The following is a 13,319-nucleotide window of genomic DNA, read 5'->3' as shown; positions in this document are numbered from 1 at the left end:
CTCGGGTCCCCCCTGCAGACCTAGGCGAATCCACGAACAACCAATCAGGCTTCATCCATTCACGTCAATGGAAAAAACATAAAAGGCTGTCATTCTCACAGTAATAAAGCCAGAGTCCCCAAACTTGGCACAGTTGGTCACTTGGTGACTAAGGTTAAAAATTCAGGGGAAGTGGGCAGAGCATAAAACAAAAACAATCATGAAGCCAGGACATACTAGAGGCAATGCAAGGCTGGATGCGGTGTTGTGGAGTGGAGCGACAATTGTCAGGGAGAAACGAGGAGAGGCTAGTGCGATCATCTCAGCATCCGTTCCAACTTGTTGATTACGATCATCACTAGTGAAGATAGTGATCACTCGATCAGGAGCCGAACCGTGTATGTATGTAAATTCATCTTCCAGTTATGCATCTATATTTTTTTTTTTACCTTTACTGGAACAATAATAAACGCCATAAATAATATATTGTTCAAAAGTATAAAAAAATCCCCATGAAAATCTGTCATTCTGTTATTAATTGCAAGTTTGTTTGCAGTGGTTTTGCTTTAGAACATTTGTGTGCCTTATGTAGTTTTCTCTTTAAAGTTTGTCACCTTTGCTTGTGATCTGTCCATACTCATGGGCTGATCACTGCTATTTCCAGCTATGATGGTTATTTTTCCATGCTGTAAAATCCTGGTATTAAAGATTAACTGGAGCTGCCGGCACTTGCACATTTTATGCATTCCATGTTATCATCGTTAAATGAGTCAGAGGCAGGCTTATCTTGATTTGGCTTGTGATTCAGGTTCAAGGCTCAGAATTATGAATTGTGCAGTGTGTAAATGATTGATCTTTGAGTTAAGTGCACAATCCGTTATATTTGGTAGTACTAGTGAGTGAAATTCCTGTATCCCTGCCACGCAGTTAATTTTACTTTTACAAGTGTGAACAAAATCATATGATTCTTGTGTACTGATTGAATGTTTTCTTATTCACTTGAAGTTTTAATATCCGTATCAAGTCATTTTTGGTGGTTGGCATAACATGACCTAGCTTTATTTTTAGTTGATTCAGAATTTTGACTTTTTAAAAGCTTGATTTGTACTGTCATGCATGTGAGTGTAACTTTTTTTAATAAAGCTTGGATATCACATCTGAAACCTGAGTGGATCGGAGGAGGGCAAGGCGAAGGAAGCCTATTTAATGCCCCACAGGTGAATTACCACTGTAATTCGTAGTCTCGTAGTCCACACTAATTGGTGAGTTCCTTTCAATTGGCGTGAGAGTGCTTGATTGGTGGAGAATTGGAAGTCACATGTCAATGTTGAAGCGCTGTCTGAACGAAACTGAATTTTGGATGCGTGATATGCTCATGTGGTGTTGGAGGCGCATCAATCGAATCTATGTTTGAAGGACTGAACTGTTCCTGGTCCATAAGACCATTTTCTATCTAATGTGTATTGGCAGCCTTGTATAATCCTATCCTAACATTTGTATACATATGTGTAAGGGTGTTTAATGATTGAGCAGCTATAACTTTTATGGTTGATTGTAGGTGTCCTGATGTGCATTGGTGCTCAATGGTTATAAATGGGAATTGAAACACCCTGGTAAGGGGTGCCAGAATATATCCTACAATACATGGAAGTATTAGTGCTGTATTTCTGGTAAATTTATAGTTTTGTTGGGAAAGGCCTACACTACTGGTGTCACCTGTAAAGGCTGTGTTCTCCCCAGGCTCTACTCCACCTGGCTAATATTGGTGAGCACCCAGCTGTCATCAGCTCACCTCCTCATCCTCCTATGTAGAGATAGCCCGAACCTCCGATTTGTGGCCACAGAAGTGATGGAAAAGATGTTTCAAGGGGTGGAGGGGGGGCATGGCGGAGTCGGATACATGCCAAAAGTCCCGGGGAAAAATCTGGATTGGACGCAAAGCAGTTGTTTAAGGGCAGAAATCACATTGAATGCTAAATTGCAGGCCTAAAGTGCTTTAAAACATCTTGCATGTGTATACATCAATCGGGGTGTGTAAAGTACTGCTTCACACTGACACACCCAACTCACTGTGTAACGAACCGCAAATAGCTGTTTGTGTAGTGACTGCCGCGCTGGACTGGTACGCACCATGGCGAGAGTGCAGGCGGTGGCGGTTTTCAAACCCATATGGTTGCCGGGCTGTGGTAGCTCAATAATAGAAGAGTGACTGTCCAGCTAATCAAATTTGGCCTGTCCACAATGAAGCAACAACCTTATTATCTTGGGTGTGCCCACCCTCCCCCGGAGACACTCGTATAGCTGGCGGTCATTGCTTCATTGTGATACGCAAGCCCCTTCACCGCGGCAAGGTAATGACCACGAAGGGGAATTGGCACATGTACATGCCTTTTTGTTGGTTTGTTGCAGCTGCAGTGCAGCCAGAAAAATAAGCCAGGCATGTACACGCGCTAGAAAAATTAGTATAGCAGCCGCTGCTAGCAGCAACCTTAAAATATCAGGAATCTGTCTGGAGTCCTGGACCCTGTTGGTGGTGGCGGAGAAGGCAGTCAAGCGGCCTGCGGGCAGAGGTGCTGTGTGAGGAGCGACTTAGTCTTGGGGCAGGCAGTCACACGGCGTGCAGGCAGAGATGCTGTGTGTGGGGCCTGGCTTAGTCTTTGGGCAGGCCTGACCGTGCTTTGCAGACCACGTGGTCAGATGGACCCTTGACCCAACTCTGTGTGCCAGAGATGACACCACTGCAAATCGGCCCACCAGGGGCTGAGAAATCCTCCGTGGCGGCTTAGCTTGAGCTCAGCTCGGGTTTACCTCTGAGGAGGTTAAGATGGTCCCAAACAGCCACCTCAGCTGAGTTCTGTCTAACATGTGTGAAGCTTAATGCTCTCAAACGTGCTATGTGGTTTCCTGGCTATAGATTTATACACCTCATATTGCCCAACTAAGTTATGAATAGGAATGAGATTCTTTTTATTTGTGTCCGCTCCTTTAAAACTACGTGTTTTGATTCAGTTAATGAATCGCATGCAGTTAAGATGCTTGAGTGGTAATGAAAGGCCCAACATTGTGTTCAAACTACTGTGATTCAATTCTCTGCTATTGGCAAACACTATAGGCCCATACACACGTCGGATTTTTGCCAACGACCCGTCGTTTGAACGTTCCGCCGTTCAGTCGTTCGCACGTCAAATCCGACGTGTGTACAGACTATCGTTCGGGTGATAAGACTGGTTTTCAGCGATCCGCCGGGCGGATTGTTCAGGACCAGTCTTATCACCCGAACGATAGTCTGTACACACGTCGGATTTGACGTGCGAACGACTGAACGACGGAACGTTCAAATGACGGGTCGTTCGCAAAAATCCGACGTGTGTATGGGCCTTTTGGCCTCAATTCACTAAGATCATGCTGGAGATAATAAGGCAAGAGATAACTTACCTCCACACAGTGAGAGAGTTATTTTATCTCTTCATTCCTTAAGTTACCTCTTCGGTAGTTAATTTACCTCCTCTGTAGTTATTTTCACACGCAGTTAATAAACAGTCTGTCTTTAACTCTGGAGTTATTTTAAGGATTGAAGAGTTAACTTAGACAGAAGAGTTAACTTTAGCTTTGCCTGAGGTAAAATGTTTCCAGAATACTACATGCCTTATCACCATGGTGATAACTCTAGAAGAGTTCTTAAAGACAGGAGATAAGCTTAGTGAATTGAGGCCATATTGTATATTGCATTTTGTGTGGTGCTTTTTAGCCCCATTGGTTGGGACTTAGCAACTCCTCAAAAAATCAGAGAGAGCACATACATAACACAAATGCGTTTTACATAGGAAGGGAAAGATCCACTCAACAGGTGCAAGAAAAGTCCGATAATTACTGAAGAAAGATTTGGCTGGACATAGCAAATTGGCTCACGTGTATCGTAGCTTCACAATTGCTCCTTAAGGTGGCCACTAATGATCCAATATTTTTCATCCAATCTTACCATTTCTATGTAATATAAGGTAACTGTCTAAATTATCCATTGAATATATTCTCTCAATTTACTACTAGATTTGGTAAAATTGGATGAAAAAGATTGGATCATTACTGGACACCTTTAGTCATAGCTAAAAGTGCTCTCGCAGAAGCCACAATTTATATGTATATAGACACGCTCATGATTTACATTCAATCTACAGGTAAAAGATTCTCTTAGGGCTGGTGCACACCAGAGCAGTTCTGGAGCGGTTTTTAAAACTCTTGCAGGGGAAAACCGTGTGGCTAATGAAAGTAATTGGGATGGTGCACATCAGAGCTTTTTTTTTTTTTTTTTTTCCCACAAACGCAAGCTCCCCAGCTGCAGCATTTTTTTTTAGATTTCTGGGGTGTTTCTGCCTCAATGTTAAAGTATAGGAAAGTGGAAAACCGCTCTGAACAAGAGCGGTTTTCCAGGAGTGTTTGTTACAGAAGCTGTTCAGTAACCGGTTTACTGTAACAATATTTGAAATCTGCTACACAAACGCTAGGCATGTTTAGAAAATCTCTCAAAACATGCCTAGAATCGTTCTGAAATCTGCTTCAAAAACCTCTAGCATTTTGCGGATCTGCTAGAGGTTTTTGGTGTGCACTGGCCCTTTAAGACATATCACATGAATATCAAGACATGCATGTCTTGACAAAAAGTGGACTGAATTTGTTCTCCGCAGAGAATTTGTTTGGGTTTTTTTTGTTTTTTTTTTCCCTCTTGCGAGGAAGAGCTAAGGGCTCTTTCACATCAGAGCTTGCGTTGGAGAACGCTCAAAGCATACGTTTTGTTGTATGCCTTTTACTGCGTTTTGATATGCGTTGCACTGCAGTGAGTGTGCGTTTTTAATCCGTTTTCAATGCGTTACAGCACATAGAAAAACGCAGGTAATTTTTTTTTTCTTTTAGTTTTCAACTTTCTACATTGTTCCTCTGTTGCATTCTGGGACTGATTGCCTGCGTTAACGGATTAAAAACGCGCATAGTGTGCGTTTTACATTGACTAACATTGTAACGCATAAAGCTAGCATCGGCCGAAAAACTGCGCCTGGGTGCAGTGTAACGCAACGCACAAAAAGGCTGCGTTACATGTGAAAGCTAAAATGAAAGTCTATGGACTTTCATTTCACCTTGGGTAACGCAAACTTTACCCTTTGCGTTGAAACGCAGAAAATCTGCCCTAATGTGAAAGAGCCCTAAAGCTGGTGTCAGATTTAGTGTGTTTCCCTGCTGGACAGATTTCCCTCACTTCTTTCTTCTCTGTAGAATTAGGGAAACCTGTGCATCACTGAAGCAGGAAATGATGGTTCACCAACAAGGAACATGGACCGCATTTAAAAAAAATGTGACAAATTCTTCTCCAAGTTTTATTCTAGGGACATTGCATTCAACAATCTGCTAAAACATTTGCAGGAGTGCATTATTACATGAACGAGATATGGGGCACTAAGACAATGTCCTGTAGGCAACATTTGCTTGGAGCTATAGCCCCATTTAATTAAGGTGAGCAAAAATGTTCCATATGGCAATATCTTATCTGTTAACAACAAAAACTCCTAAAACGATGAGGTGACTACTGAATGAGCCTTTTGCCTGTTCCCTGCTCATGTCACTGGCTCTGTAGACCTGAATTGCCAATGGTACATTTTCTGAGTCATTGACCTGACTAGAACCAGTATGCATATCGGATATACCAACTCCGGTTTTACTTTGCTGACTCCATGCTTGTGACAGGTGTGACTCAGACACTATTGAAGCTAAAAGATCTGCATTGACAGATGGCACTTTTCAAAAGGAGACAGCCGTGGCATTCTCCATATACTATTCAAGTTTCCTTAAAATCCCTGAAGTGAGAGAGATATGGAGGCTGCCATATTTATTTCCTTTTAAAGTGGACACAAACTCTTGCACAGGACAGAAGGAAAACATAGTAAAATGCACCCTGTATATGTTTAGAGAGCTTAGGCTGTCTTAATTCCCCCTCATTTGTGTCTAATCTCAAATTGTAATTTGATCCTTCCCGTGTCACATGACCTATGGCAGATAAGCCCGTTTGAAAGCACATGCTGTAAACAATATGTCTGCTTCCATACATCAGGAAGAAACTGTGCAGATTTATTTTAGGATTTTTATCAGCTGTAAGGTTTGTTTAAAGGTTATTATGCTGTTGAGTATCTTTTAGAGCAGAGAGCAGGTCTGAGTTTGGGTTTACTTTAAGCAATACCAGTTGCCTGGCTATCCTGCTGATCCTTTTCCTCTAACACTTTTAGCCATAGACCTTGAAGAAGCATGCAGCAGATTGGATGTTTCTGACATTTTTGTCAAATCTGACAAGATAAGCTGCATGGTTGTTTCTGGTGTGACTCAGACACCACTGCAGCCAAATAGATTAGTAGGACTGCCAGGCAACTGGTCTTGTTTAAAGTGGACCAGAACTCTTGCACAGGACAGAAGGAAAGCCTAGAGAAATGCACTCTGTATGTATCTAGAAAGTTTAGCTCCTCTTAATTCCCCCCTCATCTGTGACTAAGCACAAGTTGTAATTTGATTCCTCAGCTGTGTCAGCTGGCTGCCACGGCAGAGAGCTAATAGGTAAACACAGGATGTTAACAATATGTCTGCTTCCATGAAAGCAGGCAGTAGACAAATTGCATATTTATTGCAGTATTTGTATCAGCTGTAACAGATGTTTTTGTTTAAAGGTTAATATGCTGTTGCTTATCTTTTAGAGCCGAGAGGAAGTTCTCAGTTCAGGTCTGCTTTAAAAGGAAACAAATATGGGCGCGTCCATATACATCTCACTTCAAGTACCCTTTAAAGGGATCTGAGCACTGAATTAATATATAAACTGAATGGTGTGGGCCAGACTTCACCATCTTCTCTGGCCAGACCTGGAGTTGGAGCTCATACAAAATAGGGTTAGGGAGCACAGGATTTGGAAAGGGGTAATAAATGTTTGTTGCCTTTCTATGTAGTATGTACAGTTTGGTGTTGGAATGTTTTTATATTTATTACTGTAGAGTTCTTTAAAATTGAAATTTCCCCCCTATTTTTAGATCCTTCTGGTCAGCAGTAGTCGGTACCCAGATCAGTGGATTGTACCAGGAGGAGGAATGGAGCCGGAGGAAGAGCCCGGAGGAGCAGCAGTCAGAGAAGTATATGAAGAGGTAAAAACGATATGCTTTTCCTGTTTTGAATTCAACGTTCTGAGTCTATTGCAGTATCTACTTGACTACATCTACCCCTGTAAAGCATAGTACAGACACTCATTCAAAAATCCCTCTGGGCTGCCATATATATTTCCTTCTCAGCAATTCCGGTTGCCTGGTGGTCCTGCTCATTTTCTGCCTCGAATACTTTTAGCCATGGACCCTGAACAAGCATGCAGCAGATCAGGCGTTTCTGACATTGTCAGATCTGACAAGATTAGCTGCATGCTTGTTTCTGTTGTGATTCAGACACTACTGCAGCCAAACAGACTGGCAATGCTGCCAGGCAACTGGAATTGTTTAAAAGGAAATAAATATGATAGCCTCCATATTCTCACTACAGTTGTCCTTTTAAGCTTGTACTTTGAGTCCCACTGTAGGAAAAACACTCAAGTACCCCTGAACACATACATCTATTAACCACTTCGTGCACAGGTCAGTAGATATACATCCTCTGGGACTTCATCTAAGCCACAGGTCAGTAGATATACGTCTTGTAGCAGAAGCAGTGCTGTGCAGGATTGGGCTTGCTCCTGTGCATATTTCTGGCACTATTTGATGCAGGACTAATTGGTGAATGGGAATATAAGTTTCCTGAGCAAATGAGATTGGTTTTTACTATTAAAAATACTTGTATTTTCTCATTTCATAGTGAAAAACACACTTTGTAGCACTATTTCAGAATCAAATATCTTCACCATAAATTGTGACAGGAACATAATCGAAGTTTTGTGATAAGCAGTAAGAATAGCCAAACAAAATGTGTGTTTTTTATCGACAGTAGCACTTTTTATTTTTAAACTGGAATTGGTAAAACTGAAATACATGTTTTTTTCTATTTTTTTTCTTTGTTTTCCCATTAAAATTCATAGAAAACAAAATTGTTTGAGGGAAAAAATGGCATACAATGAAAGCCTAGTTTGTCTTGAAAAAAAAATATATATTTCATTTCTGTGTCATAAGTAGGGATAAAGTTATTTCTGATTAAATAGGGACATAGCTAAACTGTTAAAACTGCTCTGGTCAATAAGTTGAAAACAAGGTCTGGATGCGAAGTGGTTAAGATAACACTCACATTTTGTATAGATCATTTTCAAGCATTCTCTTTAGTGAACTAAAGCCTCATCTACACGCGTAGATGAGACGGCGATCCGGCGGCTCGATTAGCCGCCGGATTGCCTCTTCCGCGTACCCGCTCTTCCCTGCGTCGCGCCGCTTATCTTCCACTCGATTCCCTGCCATTGTCCCCTCGCGGGGAACGAGCAGGGAATCGGCGGTAGGGAGATCCATCCTGTCAGATCTTATCGATCGAGCCGCATCAGCGGCTCGATTGATAAGGAACATTGCCGCCGCATCTACGCGTGTAGATGTGGCTTAAAACACCAATTTTGTTCATATCATTTGTCAGTTTCTAAAATTTCAAATTTGCAAAACTAAATGTAAAATCTCAAGCTAAAGCACCTCCTGAACCTACCAGAACTACCCCCTGGGCTACGTGTACCACAGGTTGGGATCCTAGAGCATAGAAGACATTGGCCATAAAATATGCAAAACTGACCAATAATTGGAAGTAGTAGCAGTGCTGGATTCTTTTTCATTGCAGTCAGAATATTTACTCCTTATATACTGTTATCTCCACCAACATAACCTTGACTGTATTGCTTTTTCTAACCTTCCCTGCCTAAAAGATAAGCATACTACGATTAGAATTTTTTTTTTTTTTAGTCAGTCAATTCTGATTTCTAATATAAGCAATGACATGTTGCAATGCTATCTGAAAATGAACTTCAGCAATGTATTTCAGTATTGTAGGACTATCATTTCGGAATTATTACCATTATGAAAAGCTGTATTTACGGTTGCACAGTAATTCTGTCCATTCCGATTGTCGCCCACAAATGTTTTCCTAGTCTGGTGTTAGCAGTCGGTGCCCAAGCTTGTATAAGCTGCTTGATTAGCTTACTGCCTAGCAGTGTGTACAGCAGCCACTATTAGCACCACAGACATCCACAGCTACAGACTGCCGTCTGCTCACAGAATTTTTTGTTGCCTAGTTGCTGGCTAAACTGCAGTGATGTAGCTTAAGCAGCAGTCTATTCTACATAGCCTGCTTCTGCTGCAGCCGACCTGTGCTCACACAGCCACTCACCGATGCAGCCAATCACCTATGCAGCCCTGGCTCGTTTATGCTCCCGTAGCCGGACGCGTACTGCACAGGTGCAGTAGAGATTCTCATAATGCATCTGCACAGGGTGCTCCTGGCAACAGGAACTAGGATACGCGTGGCCAGTGGAGGTCGACTTAGAAGTCACCGCGGGGGAATGGAGGATCGGTCCAGGGCGGCGAGGGCGTAGGTCAGCTTCAGAGGGCTGGCAGAAGCCCCAGGTAAGTGAAACTCTCGTTTTTTGTTTTGTTTTTTTAAACTGGTTTCATTTTCGTTTTAAGTCATTTTACTTGGTGCAGGTTGTTTAACCTTTTGGGGACCGACTTAGTTTGAATCTGTCCAGCAGGTGGTGCTGCCGCCCTAACTGGACGTTGATTCAACATTCGTGCTAACGAATCGTCCCGGCGCGATCGTGCGCACCGGAGAGGGGAGATTAAGCTGTCATATGACAGCTGACATCTCCCCTCAGTACGATCACCAGTGGATCGTAGTGATCAATTTTGACAGCTGCGGCGGTAGGGGGGAAAGAGGATCCACTCGCCTCCCTGCCGTTCCCACGACGATCGGCGCTCCCCACCGCTCTTGCTGTCATATCTGCTCCTTCTGACGTCAGCGCCTGGTGCCGACTTGATGACGTCATCAAGCCGTGAGCCGGCAGTAGGAGCAGAGATGCCGGCCAGGGCGGAGGGATCCACTGCGGCTCATCGCTGGAGCCTGGAAGGTGAGTGATTGCTGCTGACTAAAGGGGGGACACCTGGCCACATGGGACACTAGGCCCAGCAAGACCCTGCAGGGGTCCGGCTGCCCTAACCCCCCCAAACGCGCCCCCTAACCCCCCCCCCCCCCCCTTTAAGCAAAAACACCTGGTCCTTAAGGGGGGTTAGGCAGCTGGTCCCAAAAGGGTTAAAGAGGAACTGTCACGAAAATATTAATTTAAAACACATACAAATAAGAAGTACATTTCTTCCTGAGTAAAATGAGCCATAAATTACTTCTCTCCTATGTTGCTGTCACTTACAGCAGGTAGTAGAAATCTGACATTACTGACAAGTTTTGGGCTAGGTTCCTGACATTTTTAAAACATTAGCTGTGTTGAGGAACAGTTATCCTCAGCTCGCATGTCTATAGTGATCAGATGCACTCGCTAGGGTGCCAGTTCCCTCCCTTACATCCCAAGTTCAAACCTCCGTTCATGCTGTGCATTTGAAAAAAGACATAAGGTTGTGGCTAAGCTTGTTCTAAAACGTATTGCAGCAATGTGCAACTGGGGTAGTCATTTATGCTACTTTTGTCACAATACAGGGAATGGAGGTTTGTTTTTTTACTTCGGCTTTGTTCACATCATAAATTGCCAGCGCCATCACAAGCGCTGCGCGATTTGAGGTTTTTTTTATTTCTCCGCTTTTCCCTGCCTTTTGCAAAGTGATTAGTGACATCAGGAAGTGAACTTTCACCCAGAAATGAATAAATACAGTGTATTTATTCATGAAAGCGCCGGGAAAATCGCTATACAATGCACTTTTTCAGGCGCTTTGTGATTTCCCTATACCTTCCATTGAGTAAAAACGCTCATAAAATGGTACAGGCAGAGCTTTGCTAAGCGGATCGGAAACGAACCAGATTTGAACTCTCTCATAGGGAATCATTGCACAAGTGCTTTCAGGGTGATTTAGAAAAAAAACAAAATGCCCTAGGTGTGAACAAGACCTTCCTTTTGTTAGTGAAGAATCAATCAGTCATTGGCAGAGATATGTTCCTTCATTCAGCTACTCCAGTAGAAGTTTCCTCCTCCCGAGGTAAGTATATGATTTTTCTGCCCACCAAACTCACAGGTTTGCTTTAAGCCTTGAGAAGCAAAGCTTCAAGAACAAGTCTAAGGGTGGCTATATACTTATAGATTGCCAGTCATTGTGGCAAAATGATATATCCTCTCTGATCCTCTCTGATTTCTACCACACATAGAACATTGATTTTCAGTAGGTACCAGCAGGGAATGTATTGGAAAATGCTATGGACTGTTAATCTGCCGCCAGCCCTGGCCACCATGAATCCACATATCTTTGTCCTGTCCAATCAATAGGCTCAATAGATATTGGGTAAAAAATGGCTGGCACAATCTTGCTTCTGTCTTTTTTAAAGGTGATGTAATAAGCATTAGTTACCACTTATCGCTGTCACATGCTTGATATTTATACGATCTATATGATCGACTTGACCTGGCAACACAGGCCAGAGATCAAGATGGTATATATTATGTACACACATCACTATATAGAAGTTAGTATGGAATTACCATGGTGATGAAACAAAGTGATTCTTGCGGGTTGGTTTTTCAGACCTCAGGATCAAATCGTTACCTAATGCTCATAAAAGCATCTCCTCTCATGGCTTAAAAGCCAGTCTTCATGTGTCATTGCGTTCATAGTAATGGACTTTCTATAAATAAATGTTGTTTATTCTATCAGAAGTAGGCTACAGAATCTGTTTATGTATATTTCTGTTTTTTTTTTTTTTCATTTTATCATTACCTTCAAGACTGAAATTCTAAAATTATCTTTGCCAGTTTTAGTTACTTTGGGATGGTGTAGGAGTTGGTTAGAAATTGTTGCACTCTGTTTCTCTTCTGCTGTTTAATATGAACAAACTTGCTTGTATGAAGTAAATGATGTATGAGCATCTTGTGCTGATAAGGCCTTATGCGTTAATCTGCTAAATTTCAGTGGTCGTTTATTGCAACAATCAACAGACATTCCAGTTCCTTGTGTTGTTTTAAAGTGACACTTAAAGGACACCCGAGGCGAAAATAAACTAACAAAATAAACGATCGCATCTCTTCCGTCTCCTAAAAATGACTTTTTAAGATACTCCACAGTTTTATTTTGTTTAAATCTACTTTTTAAGTTTATGTTTTTTTTTCTTTGCCTCAATGACACCTTCATTGAAGTATGCCAGAGCTAAAATCTATGAACTATTGACCCTTTAATCTCTTTCCTGTTCTCAGAAGCCATTTTGTGCTAGGAATGTGTTTTATAGTTGGAATTTCTTATCAGTGAGGGTCACACTGTAGTCACTTCCTGACTGAGTCAGCCACTTACATACCTGATATTTTACTCTTTCAGGCAGAGAGAGGAAAAAAGGAACACAATTCAGATCCCAGATTCTTGAAAGCCAAAGGAATTTTTAAATTGAATATAAGCCCAAGAAGGGGCGACTTTGATCGTCAATTGCTGAAAAAACTCTTTTGGATTTATAAATGCGGCTCCATGCAACCAAATGGCATGAACTGCGATATGAATCTGAAGGTTTTCCTTTAAAAATGTCCTTGGAATATTTTTCTTCTTATTTAAATTGTTCTGCCTGTTATCTTCAAAATGGACACTAGATGGAGCTTCTTGGGGTTAACATAAGAGATATCCACGCTACGTATAAGGAAGTGGGCGGAATCTAAAAATACTATTAAGTATGATGCGTACCCTGCTTCCGCCCATACACGTCTGAGGAAGCCTATTGGCGAAACGCGTCACGTGTCTGTGACGTCATCCCGCCACCACGTTGGCTGCAGCGAGTCACCCTGTGCCTCACCCCTCTTCCTTAGCTTGGCTGGACTCCCGGGCATCTTGCTGGCGCGGCTGTTTTGAATAGGACATTGCTGCAAGGATCCCTGCTATCTTGACAGGGCGCGTGAGTACCAGCCACGCTGGCTGAACTGTTTCAATACAAGTCAGCGTAGACAACAGGAGAGCTGTGTATGCCTGCGAAGTTACTAATTTGCTGGATGTCACATATATGTCTGAGCAGAACCCGGTTGTAGTTTAAAGGCAAGCAAGGTTTTGTAGCTGCATGCTACATGTAATGGGGGCGTTCACAATAAATGTTATCTAAGGATAAGAGGCATCTTAACGATAATACAGGGTGTCTTGAAGATATTGCTTTTTCAGCGGATGACGCTCTACAGCCTAACATAACAA

General features: G+C 42.3%; 1 protein-coding gene across 2 annotated transcripts in view; it reads left to right on the top strand.

The window, feature by feature from the left end:
- The window catches only part of NUDT4 (nudix hydrolase 4), a 67,143-nt gene that overhangs the window by 41,143 nt on the left and 12,681 nt on the right, over positions 1-13,319 (top strand). For both annotated transcript variants that reach the window (XM_068272767.1, XM_068272769.1), the window contains exon 2: positions 7,035-7,145. In XM_068272767.1, the coding sequence (XP_068128868.1) occupies positions 7,035-7,145 (111 nt within the window). The remainder of the gene's footprint in view (positions 1-7,034; positions 7,146-13,319) is intronic.

This window comes from Hyperolius riggenbachi, chromosome 3 (genome assembly GCF_040937935.1).
Source record: "Hyperolius riggenbachi isolate aHypRig1 chromosome 3, aHypRig1.pri, whole genome shotgun sequence".
NCBI classification, from domain to species: domain Eukaryota; kingdom Metazoa; phylum Chordata; class Amphibia; order Anura; family Hyperoliidae; genus Hyperolius; species Hyperolius riggenbachi.
The sequence above is the reverse complement of the archived record's forward strand: the minus strand, read 5'-3'. Positions and strand labels throughout refer to the sequence as shown.